Below are 19,890 nucleotides of genomic sequence, written 5' to 3' on the forward strand. Positions count from 1 at the left end.
AACTCATACTGAGGAAAGAAATTTTAGGAAATTCACAAATGCTGAAGTTTTTAAAAAGTATTTTTAATAGTGTGGACTTGACAATTGGCATAAATTCTCAATCACGATCAAAATGAATATCCTATGATACCTGCTGTTGTAGACTTTCCAACTCCACCCTTTCCAGAAGCCACAACTATAACTTGCTTAACACCTTCTATCGGTTTCTGCTTTGGAAGTCCTCGGGACATCATTTGTGTTCTTCTTTGTTTTAACGTCTCACTCTCAGCGCCAGATAACTTCAAAAAAAAATCAAAAATTTATAAGACATCTGTATTATAATGCTGAAAAGTAAGAATAAATTGGGGGTTGAGATTAAGAGGACTCTTTTCTAATCTAATTTCCCTCATCACCACTTCGGCTTTTCGTGCCATGTTTACCTACTGCTGCTGATCACAACTGTAAAGTTTATCCTCATTAACTGACATTAAAAATGGAAAGTAAATAAGTTGCCTCTTTAGAAAATTAAATCCTCCACCTGCTTTCCTTGATTTTAACTTATTTGCTAAATAACCCAAAACCAAGAAAGCAACGTGCAATGCACGCCATCCATGTGCAACCATCTGTTCTTGTCCCGTCACTCCTCAGCCTGGCTCTTCTGGGGGACTGCCTGAAAAGTGGGGACGTCTAACAACTGGACGAGCCAGTGAGCCGCCAAGTGGACAGCGGCTCACGTGGAACTGGGGCGAGTCCTTCGCAGGGGACAGCGCCGGGATACCGGCGTCCCAGCTGCCCCAGCACCTCCAACCCCCGTCTTTCCCCTGCTTTCAGCACCACGGACCTGACGCCGACACACCAATGCTCGGCTTCCCCCAAGTGGGGCAGCGGCCCCACCACCACCCCGAAGCGACAGTCCACCAAGAAGCAGCAGGCGCCGCCACGACCCCATGGCTCTGAAGGCGGCCGGGTCGGCCGGCCGGGAAACCTTCCGGCTGGCGCGGGGTGATGACGTCACGTGGCAACGGGCGGCCGCCTCTCCTTAGCAACCGGTCTTCCCCGGATTTCTTCTGCCCAGAAACTCAGCGTGCTGTCGCGGCCTCGTTTGTGGCCATTTGCAGATGTTCTGAGTGTTTTACGAAACGCTGAGCGTTTTCGTGTACGTTATCTCACTCAGTCCTCGCAAAAGTCCTAGTCTAAGTAGGTAGGCGACACTTACTGGTACCATCTTTTTAGTGCCAAGAAAATTGAGTTTAAAGAGATTTGGCCCAACTTAAGTAGGAAATGGTGGAATTTGAAAATAATGCCAGGTTTTCTCGAATTTGAAAATAATGCCAGGTTTTCTCGCTGCGTGTAATATGGTCACTGCCGTTGTTAAGGATTTTTATCTTATTTTTTTTTCTTGCGTGGCCTGCAATAATAAACTGCTTTGTATTGGTATTCTCTGCTTGCGAAGCTGACAGTTCCCTGAAAGAAAGTCGGAATGTTTTACGAGTCTCGAAAAAGTTGAGCTAAGTCAGAAGCTTGTGTAATGGAGTTTTAATGAAGAAGGAGCTTAGGGAGACAGAGCTTAAGGGAGAAGGTGGAATTTATTCCGGAGGAAGGAAAGAAGTATCCTACGTCCAAAGAGAATGGAAGAGTGAAGGAAATCGCTTTAAGAAACAAAGTTCACAACCTGATACAGGAACTCAGACCCTGCAAAAGGATCATTTGGGATATGAAGAGGTTTGTCCTGGCATATTCAGCATAGTAGTTTCTTGGGCTGATTTTAATTTCCTTCATTGACTTTATCTGTAGCTTGTTATGCTCTGATCTTTAATTTTCTTATCTTTAATGCAGGTATAAGGTATCAACCTCACACAGTTATTAAATAGGATATTACCAGCAAAGTATCATTTAGTAAACTCTGAAAAAATATTCCTTCCTTTTTCTCCCCAATCCTGCCCTTATTGCTTCATTCTGTTCTCTTTTACTTACACTAGGTTCGACACATTTAGTTTATAGTTTTATAAGACTTTCTTAATATATTAATTTGTTATACGTTTTCTCAATTAATTTTACCAATTTAAAATTTTTTTCTACTCAACTTTTATGAATTGTGGGCCTAAAGCATAGGGATAAGAGGAACAGCTGTCAGAATAGTCCATTCAATAAGAAATGCTGAATATCTGTTTTCTCCAGGTAACTTTGCAAGTTCTTCCAGATTTTATTGAAGATTCATTCACTTAACACATATTTATCAAGCACCTCCTATATGCCAAGCACTACAGTAATCTCAGTATTTAGCTGAACGGAACATAATCCCTCCATTTAACGGTTTTACAATCCAGTGAGAGGTAGAATGACTTCGACAAATAATTGCAGTATTGTGTGATATGTGTAGGAGAAAAGCACTAAGTGCTACAATAGTACCAACGAAAGATGTATAAACAATACATTCAAGGAAAACTTCTGGATTGAGTAACATGCAAGATGACTCGAGTGTGAGTGATATGTATAAGTAAGCCAGAAGAACAGCTGGAGAATTGCGGTGTGGTGAAGAATTGACTGATAGACGAACTGCAAATAAACATGTGACTTGAGAATAGTGTGCAGTTCAGGCTGGAAAAGATGAAGATGAATGTTGGTAAGTAAAGACCGGATCATGGAAGGCTTTATATGTTGTGTGAAAATATTTAGATTTTGTCCTGAGGGAGCCTGTGATGGTTAGTTAAATTGGCTAGGTTATGGTGTTCGGCAAACACTGGCTTAATTGTTACTGTGAGGATATTTCTCATGGATTTAAATCATTAATCAGTTCATTTAATCTCTGGCTGATTACAACTACAATCAACAAAGAAAATTGGCTTCAACAGTGAGAGAAGTCTCCTCATCCAATCAGCTGAAGACCTTAAAGAAGAATTTCTGTCTCTACTTCAGTCAGCGTCTCTGAGGAATTCATCATCACCTTCATGAGATTCCAACTTGGGGCCTGCACTACAGAATCCGGACTTGCCAGTCTCCATAGTTATGTGGCCAATTCCTATAATATTTCTCTTGATATTTGCATATATATCCTATCTGTTGATTTTGTTTCTTATTTCTCTGGAGAACCCTGACTGATACAGAATCACAGAAGGGAATTAAGCAGGAAAGTGACATGAACAGATTACTGGGTAAAAATTTAATTGGGGAAGGCAAGATCAGAGACTAAGGGAAATAGGAGTTTATTGCAATAATCCCAGAAAGATGCTAAAAGTTTGATTTATGTCTAAATTTCACTTTACTTACCTAGAAAGTAGATAATACCTACTTTTAAGGGTATTGTGAGGTTGGAGGTGAATTTAGGATAATCCATATAGAAGGCTTATCATAAAGTACACATATACCCATGACCCCTTCTTAAGAGTATTTTCCCTTATCTCCTAAGAATGGGCAAGTCTTTTGACTCCGTTCCCATGGTTACTAATCAAATTAAAGGTTGACACATAACCAAAATTGGACTAGTCAGGTTCCTTCTCCAGAGAAGTAAGAAAAATAACAGATGTTAGTCGATCTTTCCATTTGAATAAGGCTGAAATGACCATTTTCTGCTATGTACACTGAGAAGCATAAAAAGCCCAATGCCAAGAGAGCAGAATAAAGCAGGTCACAAGAGATCATGTGTCCAGAAAGAGAAGGAAGAACAGCTGCACTGGTTTATAACAACTTTCCTATTCCTGGTTCTAGTCCATAATGAGGGTCAGCTACACTTCCTATCCTTAGGTTCCATGATGTACACTTATGCCTATTCAATAAATTCTCTTTGTGCCTTGGCCTAATTTGTGCTGCTTTCTGTCTATAAGTATGGCAAGATATATTTTATTAGATTTAACAAGGATTTCCCTCTGTAATTCTGTATACCTCATTATGGCCTTTCACCATTTGGACAGTTAAACTATGTGACATCATTTGCCATAATCTGACACAGGAAAATGTCAAAGGAAAGAGATTGTTTCCTGGCTTTTGAATTTTGAAACTCAGGACCTTTTAGGAGAATGAGGAGGGCTCTGACAAAGACAAAAGATTTGGAGAAATACATAATGATATAAGAACAAGGTTTCTTGCCCATATTAGTATTGCATTTAGATGCAAGCTGCAGAAAACCCAACCATTGTCTTAAACAAGTAGAGGCAATTAGCCTCACATGATAAGTCCAAAGGGAGACCCTAAAGATCTGATACTATGGATCCACTGTATCATCAATGTGCCAAATTCATTCTTTTTGTTCCTTCATCTTGTTTGTCACAGTTTCAAGATGGCTCCTGCACCTTCAGGCTTCAAGGCCATGTTCCATGCAGGAAGGGAGAGTAATGACAAAGATCATTATTTTTGCTAGTGAGCTTTTGCCTTTTTCATTTGAGAAAGGACACACACACACACATGTGCACACACACACATCCAATGGGCAAGAACCAGGTCACATGGCCACCCTAGAAGCAAAAGAAGCTAAGAAATCAAGCATTTAGGTATCTCTAGCCTATAAAATGGAGGAAATCAATGGAGAAGGTGACTGAGAAAGAGTATTGAGTAAGCCAACTTATAGTCTCTGGAGAAACTATGTAAGACTGCCTGTTATTATGGAAGATGAATAGAATTAGAAGAAAAGTGAGAGCTTAGATATTCATAAGTTCTTATGCCAGACATTGGTAGTCAATAATCCAATAGCTATTCTCAACCTCACATTCCCTTGCTACCTGTTTTAGTTTGTTATGCTAGAATGCTGCTAGAATGTAATATACCAGAAATAGAATGGTTTTTAAAAGGGGGGATTCATTAAGTTGCAAGTTTACAGCTCTAAGGCCATGAAAATTCCAAACTAAGGCATCCAGGGGATACCCTGATTCAAGAAACGCCAATGGGTCCAGAATATCTCTGTCAGCTGGAAAGGCACATGGTAATGTCTGCTAGCTTTCTCTTGCAGCTTCTTCAATGGCTTCTCCAGGAGCATTTTCTTTCATCTCTAAAGGTCTCTGGCTATGTGGGCTCTCCTGGCTCTAAAGCTTTTTCCAAACTTGTTCCCTCTTAAAGGACTCCAGTAAGCAACCTCACCTTGACTGGGTGGAGACACATCTCCATGGAAACCACCTAATCAAATGTTACCACCCACATCTCCACAGAAACAATAAAAAAGATCCCACCCAGCAATACTGAATGAGGATTAAAGAACTTGGCTTTTCTGGAGTCCACACAGATTAAAACTGATACACCACCTTCAACTGTAGAGGTAGAAACTATGTGACATCATTTTCCATAATCTGACACAGGATTTTCCCAGTCATACTTGTTAGTTCTAGACATATGTGACATATGTGACATATGTGACATATCTGAAGCATATGTGACACAGTTCTGAGCAATATGATGTAAGGTAACTTCGCTGGGGGTCAGGGGTGACATCAGAGAATACTTTTGCTTTTCTGATAGGGTGGAACATAGTTATGCTATTCCTTCTTCCTACCTCATCCATAGATGTGATACTTGGAGGTGACAGTCATCTTGTAACAATGAGTTGACAAGTACACTGGCAAAAGCCAAAAGCTAAAGATTACATTCTGCAAGTAAAACAGGTAGATGGATACTTGGTGGTATAGTTAAGCTATGGTACCAGTCCTGGCCTGCATCTTCAGACCTCTTGTTCCATGAGTTAATTGTTTGTCACAGTTATTTAGGATTTCTATTTCTTGAAGCTAAAATAATTTCTGCTACAGCTCCTGCGAAGGAACTCAATATACTATGACTATCTCTCCCCTGCTCACCCAAGAGAAAGAACAAGAGTCCCAAATAAGTTTGGGGAATATGAGAACAACAGAATTAATATCCTTTTTGCCAGCTAGAACTCAGTGCAGTGGCAGTACCACAGAATTAAAATGGTTGAGTGGTATGTTCAGGCAGATATATTTGAATCAGCCTCACAGGGTTTACTCTACCCCTGCAGAAGCCACAGGAGTGGCTGAGAGAAAGCGAATGCTGAAGAGGCCCTGAGGTCAAGAATGAGGGAAGGCTTGGAATAATCTGCATGGTTGCATATGTGTCATCTCCGTAGATGCTGGTAGGGATAAAGACATTGAGGATCAAATACATACCCTCCACTCACCGTGCAGACAGACACCTGAATACTACATAGGCTCCTGTAGTAAAATCTATATTAAAAAAAGATTTCATATCCAACACCCTGTCAGAAAGTTATAAATAAATAAAACCAGATAAAAACAAAGGGGGTTCTTTCGAATGTCTACCCAACTATGTATAGAATAATATCCAGTACTGTTTTCTACAAAGGAAGTAATTGTGCATGCACGTTACTCCTGCCTTGCAAAAAAAAAGACCTTTCTTAGGTCACCAGGGACTATCCGAAAGTTCAGGTTCCCACACAGATGTAGAACCTGCTTGATTTTCTGTCCATGAACCTCAGACTGGTTGGTAGTTTGGATATATGTACCCCAGAAACACATGTTCTTAAACTGAATTCTCTCCTGTGAGTGTGAACTCTTATAAGTAGAACCTTTTGAAGGGGTTAGTTCAGTTAAGGTACAGCCCAGCTAAATCAGGATAGTTCTTAATCCTATAACTGAAGGCCTTACTGAGAAAGAGAGAGGGAGAAAGCCACACCAGCCAGAATCTGAAAGTCAGTGGAACTGGCAACAGCCAGAATCTGAAGGTCAGTGGAACCTGAAAAGAAAGAGGGAAGCCAGGAACGGCTACCCTGTGCATTGACATGTGACAAAAAAGCCAAAGACCACGGATCACCAGCAGCCAGCCCCAAAACATCACAATCTTCTCAGAGAAAGCATTGCCTTGATAACATCTTAATTTGGACTTTTCCTGGCCTCAAAACTGTGAGCTAATAAATTCCCATTGTTTAAGCCAATCCATCCATCACATAGTATTTGCTTTAGCAACAAAGAAACTAAAACTACCTCAATGTCAGCCAAGAACATGTTCTTTGTTCCTTTGCTCAGCTCACTAAGGAAGATAGAGTACCATAGTTTCCTGTCTCCATAGAACATATTGAATAAAGCCCAAAACAAGTGCCAGTTCCTTCGGTTTAATATTATTCTTCCCAGCTGAACCTCTCATCCTAAGGACTCACCTAAATGAAAACCCTACTCCATCTATGGAAACCGTCTAAATGACAACCCCACTAACTGACACTACTTTGCCCACGGTGCAATTTGTTTCCAAATCTTTCTGCTCATGACTCCAAACATGAAACTGTCTCTCACCTTCATCCAATCCCAATTTTCACATTAAAAAGGCAAAGTAATTCTGCTTAGGTGAATAGCTTCCAAGTCAGCCAGTCTCTTAAGAAAACCTGATCTAAGAAGTTTGTGAACTTTTCCATATCAAAAACTTTGCTGACATTTCAGTATCTTATCTCATGTAAACTAGAATCAGCGGAAGAAGTTCCCCATTCTAATAATAAAAAATTATATAAAGCAAATGTATGTATATTCTTAGAATGGATGGTTTCCTAAGAATATGCCTCAAAATAACTAAAAATCTATCTGTGACAGGACAAGTATCTAAATGCCAATATCTAATCTTGGATAAATCACAGGTGGATCAATGTTTGAATTTCTGACTTAAAAGATTGAACTAAATCCTTGGGCAAAGTCACAGGGCTCCTTTTATGCTGAATATAGTCTCTATTTAATGTTTAAAGCTTAAAAATAGAAATCATACAATCAGACTTTGAAGAAAGCATTTGTCACCTAAAGCAAATAATTGCTGCAGACAGAACCTCGGCATTCCCATGCCTTTGCTTTTTGCTTGTTTGTATTGTTATTAACTTTTTATTTTGAAATACTTCCAAACTTACAGGATTTGCAAAAATAATACAAACCCCATAAGACAGCTTCAACATACCCCCACCCCACCATCCCCAGATACCCAGGTCCATCAGTTTTAACATTTTGCCATCTTTGCTATCTCATTCTAGCTATCTATTATCTGTTTTCTAAGCACTTGAGAGTCAGATTGTGCACAGAACACTACTTAATACAATAGTTTCATTTACATCTTCTATGAACAAGTATATTCACTTATGTAACCACTTTAAGTGCAGTTATCAAGTTCAACATATTTAACATTGATATAAAACTTACACTCTATATTCCAGTTTCTTCGTATGTCCCAATAATGTCCTTTTGAGCCTTTTCTCCTTCCATTTTTAGATCCCATCTAGTATTGTATCACACATTACATTTAATTGTCATTATCTCTTTAGTTTCTCTTTCTTTTTTTAAATTGTAGAACATATACAACATAAATCTTCCCATCCAAAGCCCTCCCAAGTATACAGTTCGGTGGGATTAACTATATTCACAATGTTGCAGTACCCTCACCACCATCTATTACTGGAACTATCCCTTTACCTATACAGAAATCCTAGACTCATTTTTCATTAACTCTTCACTGTCCCTGCCTCCCACCCTTGGTAACCTATACTCTACTTTTGGTCTCTATGAGTTTGCATATTCTCTGATATTTTCTTTGTGGATTACCATAGGGCTTAAATTTAAGATCCTAAATCTATAACAATCTCCTCTGATACCAACTTAACTTTAATAACATACATAAACTATGTTCCTATAACCCTCTGTCCCCCCACCTTAATGTAGTTCTTATCACAAACTACATATTCATGTGTTATGAGTAAAAAAAAAATTGATTTATGTATCTGCCTCTTAGATCCTTAGGAAGTAAATAGAGTTACATATCAAAAATGAAATAATACTGGCATTTATGTTTTACCTAAGTCATTATCTTTACCAGAGATCTTTATTTCTTCATGAAGCTTCAGGCAATTGTCTATTGTCATTAACTTTCAACCAATAAAACTTCCTTTGGCATCCCTTGCAGAGCCAGTCTAGTGTTGTTTAAATCCCTCAGTTTTTGTTTTTCTGGCATCGTCTTAATCTTTCCATCAATTTTTTAAAGGTAATTTAACAAATATAGAATTCTTGCTTCGCAAGTTTTTTTTTTCAGCACATTCAATATGTCTTCCCACTGCCTTCTTGCCTCCATGGTTTCCAATCAGAAATCAGCACTTAATCTTATTGAGGTTCCCTATTCATGACCTATTGCTTCTCTCTTGCAGCTTCCAGAAATCTCTATCTTTGGCATATGACAATTTGACAATAGCATGGTACGGTATGGGTCTATTTGGTTTTATCCTGTTTGGAGTTCATCAAGCATTCTGAATGTACATATTCATGTCATTTGTTAAATTTGTGAAGTTTTCAGCCATTATTTCTTTGACTATTCTCTCTGCCCCTTTCTCTCTTTCCTCTCTTTCTGAAGCACTCCTCCACAATGCGTATATTGGTACACTAGATGATGACCCACAGGTTCCTCAGGCTCTGTTGACTTTTCATTTTTTTTTAGTTCTTTCTGCTCCTCAGACTGGATGATTTCAATTGTCTTATTTTCAAGTTCTCCAATTCTTTCTTCTGCCAGCACCAATCTGCTTTTGAACCCTAGGCAATTTTTAAGTTCTGCTACCGTGTCTTAAGCTCTGCTAGGTTATTTTTCATAAGTTCCATCTCTCTACTGATACTCTCTTTAGCTTCATCTATAATTTTCCTGATTTCCTTTAACTCCTTCTCAATGTTTTCCTTTAGCTTTTTGGCATATTTATGACCATTTTTTAAAAGTCTTTGTCTGGAATATTCCAGGTCTGATCCTACTCATGTATGGTTTCTAATGCTTTAATATTCTCCTTTGCCTAAGTGATCACTTCCTGTTTCTTTGTATGTTTTGTAACTCTTTATTGAAACTTGAACATTTTGATATTTTAACATGTTATCACTGGAATTTAGACTCTGCAGCACCTGTTACTTAAGCTTGCATCTAGCTAGTGTTTAACAGAGCTTTCTTTTAATGCTAGGAGCTACCAAAAAAAAAAAGAAGAAGGATGAGAAGGAGAAAGAAAGGAAGGAGGGAAGGGAGGGAGGGAGGGAGGGAGGAGGGAGCTTTCCCAGTCTATGCAGATTGACCTTCATTAGTATTTTCCTTCATCGTAACCAAACAATGCGTTTAGAGAATAGCTCCAAGCATATGCATAAGGGCTCCTTGGTCTTTTCTGCCCATGTGTTTTGTCCTAGGCATGCATGTATGACCCTAGGAATTCCTCCATTTTTTTCCCTAAGGAACAGTTTCCTCATAGTCCGAGTACTATACTGTAGGTCTTACAGCCAGCAATTCCTTGCCCTAGGCAGCACAACTTGACCGCTCTCCTACAGCATTCTTTAGCAGAACTCTATGAACTGCATTCTACATACAAGGCAAATGCTGGCACAGCAAGTCCCTCAGGCCACCACCAGACAGTTTGGGCCAGACATACATGTCCCCAATATATGTATGAGGATTACTCTGTTCCCTCCAGAACTGGTACCAGGAATTTGCTCTAGGAGCACAACTGGCCCTGGGCTGAGCTGGTGAAGGTTGGGGGAGGGGCCCAGCCACAGCATCACAAGATCCTACCACATTTATGTGGGCTTTTTCTTGATTCAGCACTTGCCCTGTTGTCAGCAACCGTTTTTTGGATCTTTAAGAAAGATGTTTCTGCCAATTCAAACCTTCTGTTGCGGGATCAAAGCCCTGAAACTTCTCACTCCATGCCTTTGCATTGGTATTTCACTTTCTCCAAGTACCAAACTTGTATTCTTTCAGGCAAGCCCTTTCTACCCTTCATTTCTGTCCTAGAGATTAGAGGACAAAAGATTCTACAAGACTTTGCTTAAAATTTACTTCATTATATATTCAGAAGAGAATTTTCATGTTTGTACTTTAGAAGACATAACAAAAACAATGACAAAGCAGAGCTCCAGAAAGGTACCAAACCTTCGCTTCAGCTAATGCGAAGTTCTGTTTTCTGCAGGAGATAAGAGAGATTTTTGCCTGTTTCACACTGCCCCAGATGTAAGAATATCCTCTATAATAATATGGTTTGGATCATATTTTGGTCTTCTTGGTGTTCTTGTAACAGACATTATTATTCATTTATTAGCCTTTTCTATTTAGATTTTATTAATCATACATATAGATGTATATATTATGTATCATAAGTATGGCATACACAAAATTTGTTCAATCTATTATGTAAGTGTGGATCTTCTACCAAATCACTGTGATCTCTCAAAATATATTCTGTATTCTCATTTAGAGAAATAGAGTAGAAGTATCAGAAGTAAAGATTATAACATCAATTTATTCTTATCTATGTGTTCTGCCTTCCACCTAATCCTATCACTTCTTAAGGCATTTCAGTTCATACCAACCTCCCTATAGCAGTAATTGGGCCCATTTTCCACACCATCTTCATCTGGAGCCTATCTACATTAGTTTGTTTGTTTGTTTTTGGTTTATGTGTGTGTGTGATTTACTATCTTCTTAACTACGTTATATATTATGAATCGAGTTTTTTCAACCACCCATGATACGAGTTAATGAGCTTACTCGCAACTTCAATTAAAAACCATCCACTAAAGAGTGAAATGAGACAAAGTGTCAATGGCTGAGAGATTCCAAACAGAGTTGAGAGGTTATCCTGGAGGTTATTCTTACGCATTAAGTAGATATCACCTTGTTATTCAAAATGTAATGGAGAGGCTGGAGGGAACTGCCTGAAAATGTAGAGCTGTGTTCCAGTAGCCATGTTTCTTGATGATGATTGAATAATGATATAGCTTTCACAATGTGACTGTGTGATTATGAAAACCTTGTGTCTGATGCTCTTTTTATCTACCTTGTCAACAGATGAGTAGAACATATGGAATAAAAATAAATAATAGGGGAACACACGTTAAAATAAATTTAGTTTGAAATGCTAGTGATCAATGAAAGGGAGGGGTAAGGGATCTGGTATGTATAATATTTTTTTCTGTTTTTGCTTTATTTTTCTGTTGTCTTTTTACTTCTTTTTCTGAATTGATGCAAATTTTCTAAGAAATGATCATGATGATATGCAACTATGTGATGCAACTATGTGATGCAACTATGTGATGATATTATGAATTACTGATTATATATGTAGAACGGAATGATCAAAATAGGAATGTTTGCATGTTACGTGTTTTTTGGTATTAAAAAAAAATATAAATAAATAAATAAATAAAAACCCATCTACTAACCATAACTCAACAATCCAAGCACTATTGAAATGGTTAATTACTAATCTCTCCAATTTTATGTTCCTCCAGTCTTTGCTAGTCTTCACAGCTGATAAAAATGTTTTCTCATAGCAAATGTTGATTTTGTCGATAACTGTCTAAGTACTTTGGACATCTGGCATTTTGACCTGTTAAGGAAAACAAAGAGTTATTTTAGCTATCTGATGAACTTTTGTCAATTATTCTAAGTCAAAGACTTATCACATTAATGCCACATTTAATCTCTTTTCAAATTTATAATTATGTGAAAACACTTATTTTACTTAACCAAGGCTATTTTTGTGGGGATATATGCTGGCAATGTGCTTGAAGAATGCCATTTTTATTATACATTACTAGTAAAACAAAGATCAATACCATTTGCTGATGAAATGCACTATTCAAATACTAAAATTGTATATCATTAACTACACACACACATTAAAAGATTGTATTCTTCTCTGACACCTTTCTGAAGTTCAATTCTTTACCACTTTTCCAAGGTCTGATATGAGGCCTTCTTATTTCATAGCTGACAGCACTGGAGAAAGAGCAGAACAGTGAAAGAGAAGAAGAAAGGAACTTATTAGTATGGCCTTATTAGATTTGTGATACTATGTAGATAAAGAAAAATTCTACTAAGCCATTCCTGTCAACTCCTTCTGAATTATAGAGTTAATTGAGTATGATTTGTCAGTGGTATCTAAGTTGCCCTCTCTCTTTCCAGCTTATGCCATATATCAAATTTAACGATTATCTTCCAACAGATTCTAAGATGACACCCCCCACCCCACCCCCACCGTGATCCCACTTACTGGTAGTCACACCTCTGTGTACTCCCCTCCCCTTCAGTGTGGGCGGGACCTGTGACTTGCTTCTAACAAACAGAAATGGAAAAGGTGAAGGAATTTCACTTCATTACAAATTACGTTACCAACTACATTACATATGATGGTAATTTCCCTTGCTGACTTTGATAAAGCAATGAGACTTCCTTTCTGGCTTTGGTAAAGCAAGCTGTGTTGTAAATAGCCTCATGGAGATGCCCATTTGGCAAGGAACTGAGGAAGTCCTCAGTCCAACAGCCTGCAAAAACCAAATACCACCAATAACCCGATGAGCTGGGGGTAAAATCCTTCCCAAATGACCTCTCAAATATGACTCCACAGCCCTGGCTGACCACTTGATTTCAGCCTCGTGAGAGATCATGAAGGAGATTCCTGACCCACCAAAACTATGAGATAACAAATATGTATTGTCTTTAGCCACTAAATGTATAGAAACTTGTTATGTAACAACTGATAACTAATATTCAATAAGAATATGGTCAAGGTATAGTTTCTTATAGGTATTTTTGTCATTTTGTGAAAAAATATGTATATTTTCTTAAGAAATAAAATCCTTTGTGTATTTTGATACTTCATTGAGAAGTATCAATGAAGTATTAAATACCATTCAGGTGCTAATAATTCATACATTTTTACAATATTAATAATCAAACCCCATAAAATAATGTTATAATATTAGATACTAGAGAAAAAGGAGTATTCTTGTGGGGGCAGTATATTGAGGAATCTGTTTCACAAACCAAATTCTGTTTTTCTTAGTAACAATTAAACTCACACCAGTCACTTCTTAGCAGAAAAAAAATTAGGCACTATTACAATTCTCTTACTATTCTGTTCTTCCTTCAATAATCAAATAATCTTCTCTCCCTTAGTTATGTAAGAAACAGTTGCACCCTGTGTTCTAGTTTGCTAGCTGCAGGAATGCAACACACCAGAGACGGATTGGCTTTTAATAAAAGGGGATTTATTTTGTTAGTTCTTCAGAGGAAAGGCAGCTAACTTTCCACTGAGGTTCTTTCTTACGTGGAAGGCACAGGATGGTCTCTGCTGGTCTTCTCTCCAGGCCCCTGGGTTCCAACAACTTTCCCCGGGGTGACTTCCTTCTGCATCTCCAAAGGCCTGGGCTGAGCTGCAAGTGCTGAGATGAGGAATGCCGAGCTGCTTTGGCTGTTGCGCTCTCTCATTTAAGTACTGGCCAATTAAGTCAAACGTCACTCACTACAGCAGACACGCCTCCTAGCCAACTGCAGATGTAATTAGCAAGGTACCATTGGCTTATGTCTGCAGCAACAAGACTAGGTATGCTCACCTGGCCAAGTTGACAAATGAATCTAACTACCATACCCTGCAATTATGCAACTTGGATAAAAATACCAAGAAAGCAATGATTTGTACTTAATGCATAAATAAAAGTATTACAAACAAGAAGTTTCTATTGACACTCTGTAATAACGTTTAACTGTGTAACTGCAAATCAGCCTATTTGAGGAAAGATGATTCAGTAGATATAAAGCATTTGATTGATCCTACTGCAACATATCATAGAGTTATCTCCACCCCAGGTAAAATATAATGCCTATTAGACTCTTTGGAGACACCCAAATCAATGCTGTAGAGAATTCTACAGAATGTATCCCTAAAAATCTTTTCAGAGAATTTCCATTGAACCACAATCTGTAAAATTCTTACTGTTTACTGAATCATATACTTGAAAGATTTTCAAAGCATTTTCACATACAACTTCTTGTTCAGTTTTCACAACTGCATGAGGCTGGCAAGGCAATCATTATTAGCTCCGTTTCTGGATAACAAAATGAGGAAGCAGAAAGGTTAGACGATTTATTCCAGGGCAAATTGTTGAAAACAAATGGAAATGCAAGTTCCTTATTACCTATAAAGGACTACTGAATGTTGTTAAGGAAACAATATTCCATTTGGGCCAGCTAAAGGGAAAAGCCCCTGAGGAAAATAATATCACCTGTGCAGAAAGAAATCCAACTTCCTTCTCCACTACTTAAATCAGTACGCATTTCCATCTCTAAGCTTTTCACATAAACTTGAGTTTCATTATCCTTAGTTAAAAGCAATTTACTTCATGGTCTATAAACATATTTAACAAGCTTCACTCCAATTTCATTGAAATCACGTTTTCATTTATAAGGTGTTCACATTGTCATTAAAATATGTTCATGTCCCAATTATAACAGTTTATCAACCCTCTCCCCTTCTTAATCCCATTATTTCTTGATATTCTGTCTCAAAACCCTCTTGCTCCATAAAACTTCTCGTATAGTTACATCAAGTATTAATCTTCACCTTCCTTTCCAGTTCTTAACACTTTATTTGAGGTAATTAAGGTAAAATCTCATTGCTTTTGGGCGGTGTGTCGGTGGCTCAGCAGACAGAATTTTCGCCTGCCATGCCGGAGACCGGGTTTGATTCCTGGTGCCTGCCTATGAAAAAAAAAATCCAATTGCTTTCACTTTATATATTTAAGTTAACAAAGCTAGTCTAAATTAGGTCTCTTTTATATAATCTACATTCAATTATAGTTCAATTTTACCATAACTAGCCAAGTTTATTTAAAATGAATTATTTGTAAATCGATCCATAGCATGTTATACTTAATTTTATTCATTTTTTTGCTTTATTGTGTATAGTTTTTAACTGTTTTCTATTTGTATCATCTTTTACCCAGGACTGTGTGGCATTTAAGGACCAGAGCTATGTCAGAATGATAATTTATTTCATCTATTCATAGCCCAGTGCTATGTATTGTAGGGGCTTGGGGTTACTGACTGGATAGCTATTGCTTTCCAAAGCAATGTACAGTGGAAAGATCAGTGAAGTAGAGAGGTTGAAAAGCCTGGGATATTGGTAGAACTCTCCTACTAACCAGCTGTATGATCTTGGACAAGTCACTTAACTTCCTAAAATCTCTCTTTACCTACAAATGAAGTGATGAGACTAAATTATCTGTAGGTTTACATTAAAATAAGAACTGAGAACAAAGTAGAATAACTTCACTTTTCCTTTAACAACTTTGTGGAAATCAAGGCAAAATGGTTTAAGAAATGCTATAGACCAGTAAAAGCACAATGTTTATTGCTTTTCTTAAGTAGGATTCAAATCAAAGAGTTTGGATTTTTCATATTTACCACAATTAGTTCATCTTGAAAATGGTTCATATTCTGTCTTTTGGGACCTAAATTCTTAACTTTTCATGTTCCAGAAAGTCCGCAATGCTGTATCCAGGTTCTGCGAAAGAAACTGTTATCCAATTGCTGTCGCAGAAAGTTCTATTAGACAGCGCTGATCTGGAATATATAAAGGGATACCACAACTCAATAATAAAAAGACAAAGAATTCCACTGAAAAATGAGCAAACATTTTGAAAAGATACCTCATAAAAATTGATATATAAATGCCCAGTAAGCACGTGAAAAAATGCTCAACACCATTAGTCAACAGTGAAATGCAAATTAAAGCTACAATGATATACCACTATGTGCCCATAAAAATAGCTAAAATTTAAAGGACTGACAAAACCTAATGTTGATAAGGTTGTGGAGCAACTGGAACTTTCATACTTTGCAGGTGGAAAGTTAAAAAGGAACAACCATTTTCGAAAATGGTCTGACTTTTTCTTATAAGGCTAAGTATAGACCTACCCAGTGACCCAGCTATTGTACTCCTAGGTATTTATGCAAGAGAGATGAAAGCATATGACCCTACAAAGACTTGAATGCAAATACTCATAATAGCTTTATTCATAACAGCCCAAAACTGGAAACAGCCTGGTGCCCCTCAATAGGAAAACGGATTTAAAAATTGTTCTGTATTCACAAATAAAAAGTAATGAAAAAGAACAAACAAAAAACATGTAACAACATAGATGAATCCCAAAACTATAATGCTAATGAAAGAAGCCTAATACATACTGTATGATTCCATCTATATGAAATTCTAAAAGAAGAAAACCTATTCCATGGTTGAGGAAAAAAAACTAGAGCAGTAATTGCCTCCAAAAGAGGTAAGGACAGGAATTATTTGGAAAGGGGAATGAGGGACTTTTGTGAGTTGATGGTAACAATGTTCTGTATTTTCATGTGGTCTGTATTACCCATCAGTGTGTATTTGTTACAGTTCAGTGAATATATCACTTAAGATTTGCACATTTTCACTGCATGAAATTTACGTATTAGAAACTATAAACAAATATCGAATTCTAGTTATTGAAATGCATGCTGAAATATTTATGAAGAAATATACTGTTAACTGCAATTTATTTTTAAATCATCAAAAAATAAGCTAGATTAATAGATGGATAAAGGGATAGATCGATGGACAGATATGTGATAAAGCAAGTAAAGTAAAAAGCTTTTGGTAAAATCCAGGTAGTATGAATAGATTTCATTGTAAAATCATTTCACTTTAAGATTATTTCACCTTTGCCATATGTCTGACTTTTTCATAATAAAATGTTAGTGAGGATAAAAGCATCCCAAACCTCCTAGGGAATGAATTCCAATATTAATTCTCCAAAATAAAAATTGAGACAGAAATCATGAAGTTAAAAATCATGTTTTCTCTCCCTCTTTTTCCTAGACTCATTGCAGCTCCCTGAGCTGTACTTTTCTATTTCATATTAGACTATTCTATCCCTTCAGGGATTGTGAGTATTATCAAAAAGGAAACACTCAGAATCCTTGCAACTGCAATTTTTACTTAAAGCTCCATTTTTAACTCCTGTGAGGGAATAGGCAGATTCTGATTTACAGTTTCTATACCTTGGTAATCCCACCTAAATCAAAATCAGAACGAGCACAGACTGGTTATACTGTTTCCAAAAATAAAGTTAAAGCAAAGAGTCAGGATACTAGTCATTTTAAAAAATAATTTTTAAAAATGTAAGTAATACCATTCTCCAATAAAATGAACTAGTATTCCCTGGAGAAAAGGCTGATTCTAGGGCCGGGGCAGGAAATATACAAGATGAGCCTGAAGCATGTTGCAGTACCATATGTAAGTAAGGAAGTGCTAAATACACACACATGCATGCACACACACACAATGGTGGGGTATGTCAAAATGACACAGGACCCAGTGGAAAGAGCGCCCAAGGAACAAGGCTAGAACAATTTGAGCAACAAAATAAAGTAACCCAAAGTATACGTTTAGATTGTTACCCAAAATAGAAAATATATATGATTCCATACTTATGTAATAAATGATTGAATAAATACACACATTGGGGAAAAGAGATAAATTTTCCTTGTTGAAGAAGTCCAAATAAGTTATGTGGATACTTCTCCCTCAAGGAGGTGGAACGTAACTCTCCACTTCTTAAATGTGGGCTGCCCATAATCATTTCTTTTCAAAGGGTACAGTATTGAAAGGGGGTAGGGGTAAGATGGGAAGAAGGAAGAGTCACTTTACGGTGGAAAAACCTGACAGACACTACCTCAATCGGGTGATCAAGGTCAACGTCAACAGTGAACAGCCGATCTGTGCTGGTTTGAAACTGCTGTGTACTGCAAAAAAGCCATGTTCTTTAATCCTCTTTCAATATTGTTAGGTGGGATCTTTTTTGATTAAGTTGCTTCCACGGAGATGTGACCTACTCAAATTGTGAGTGGGACCTTTTGATTAGGTGGTTTCCATGTGTCTCCACCCATTCCAGGTTCTTTAAGTTCTTTAAGAGGGAACTATTTGAGTAAAAATTCAGAGTTTACAACAGCCAGAAGCCTTTGGAGATGCGGAAGGAAAATGCCCCCTGGGGAAGCCATTTTGATAGGGGAGAAAGCTAGCAGAGATTGCCATGTGCCTTCCCAGCTGTCAGAGAAACCTTGAATATCATCAGCCCTTTCTTGAGTCAAGGTGTCTGCCTCTGGATGCCTTAGTTTGGACAGTTTTTAATGGCCTTAGAACTGTAAACTTATAACTTAATAAATTCCCTTTATAAAAGCTGTTTCATTTGCTTTAACAAACCAATACACTACCTTACATTTAAAGATTTATTTTAAGAAAAAAGAATGTAGGGGAAAAATCAAAGTGGAAATCTAATGACCTGGAATATAATATTGCACTAAACAAATCAGTGGCTAGTGAGTTCCTGTTAATTGACAGAGTTTAATTGCCAGAAATCTTAGGCCAATTAAACAAAATTTAAATGCAATCTTTATTGAGCTACCTTCCAATTAAGCAAATGTAATTTAACACATTTTTATCTGTTCCCTCCCACATTCCACTAAAATGGGGAAATGAAATACAAAAGTTATAGGCCATGAAAGCCAAAAAGAATGGGGAAAAAGTAACCAACAAGTGATGTCAACACCTTCTTACCAGATAGGAATCAGGTGACGCAGGAGCAAATGACCCAGCAGGACAGAGGCACTATTCCTAAGTGCCTAAAGAGAAACTTATTTTTCTGTCAGAGCCAAAGAGGGCCTAGGACTTTGGGGCACCAGGTACTATAAAAGCAAGAGTTCGTTATGCGGCTGAAAATAGGAATTTGTTGAAAGTCTGTACACTAAGCTGTAGATCCCTAAGTTTACTAGCTCACAACTTATGCAGCTACAGCACCACTACCCCACCCTTGCAGGATACCAGAACTATGTTCTGAGCAGAAAATAAAAAATAGAGGTTCAAAAGTCAGGAAACCCAGGCACAGTAAAAGGTGAGGTTTAGGCCTATGACTGGAAACAACAGCAAAATACTGAAGCTGGCTTGTACCAACCTGCAAAAACTGTTAGATTTTCAGTTTTGCAAACCAAGTGCTAAAAATGTATATTTAAAAAAAATTAAATTACATAAGCTTATAATTAAATCCATTGAATTTAAATGGAGGTAATAAATACTCATAGCTCACCGCTTTCTAATTATTCTTCTTT

The 19,890-nt window shown here is 37.4% G+C and overlaps 1 protein-coding gene and 1 long non-coding RNA gene across 9 annotated transcripts in view; one reads left to right on the top strand and one right to left on the bottom strand.

The window, feature by feature from the left end:
• Nucleotides 1–975, bottom strand: part of NUBPL (NUBP iron-sulfur cluster assembly factor, mitochondrial) — a 298,898-nt gene extending 297,923 nt beyond the window's left edge. For all 3 annotated transcript variants that reach the window (XM_077126998.1, XM_077126997.1, XM_077126999.1), the window contains exons 1-2: nt 821–975; nt 131–278 (exon numbers count right to left, since the gene is read on the bottom strand). In XM_077126998.1, coding sequence (XP_076983113.1) covers nt 131–278; nt 821–928 — 256 coding nt within the window. In that variant the 5' untranslated portion in view covers nt 929–975. The remainder of the gene's footprint in view (nt 1–130; nt 279–820) is intronic.
• The window catches only part of LOC143655674 (uncharacterized), a 52,300-nt gene that overhangs the window by 20,534 nt on the left and 11,876 nt on the right, over nt 1–19,890 (top strand). For 2 of the 6 annotated variants that reach the window (XR_013162224.1, XR_013162227.1), the window contains exon 3: nt 2,158–2,602. The exons of 3 other annotated variants lie outside the window; for them this stretch is intronic. This is a non-coding gene — a long non-coding RNA (uncharacterized LOC143655674). Of the gene's footprint in view, nt 1–2,157; nt 2,603–2,814; nt 3,771–19,890 lie in introns of those variants that run through there. One more of the 6 variants, XR_013162225.1, reaches the window with a different exon arrangement.

This window comes from Tamandua tetradactyla, chromosome 14, assembly GCF_023851605.1.
Source record: "Tamandua tetradactyla isolate mTamTet1 chromosome 14, mTamTet1.pri, whole genome shotgun sequence".
Lineage (NCBI taxonomy): Eukaryota > Metazoa > Chordata > Mammalia > Pilosa > Myrmecophagidae > Tamandua > Tamandua tetradactyla.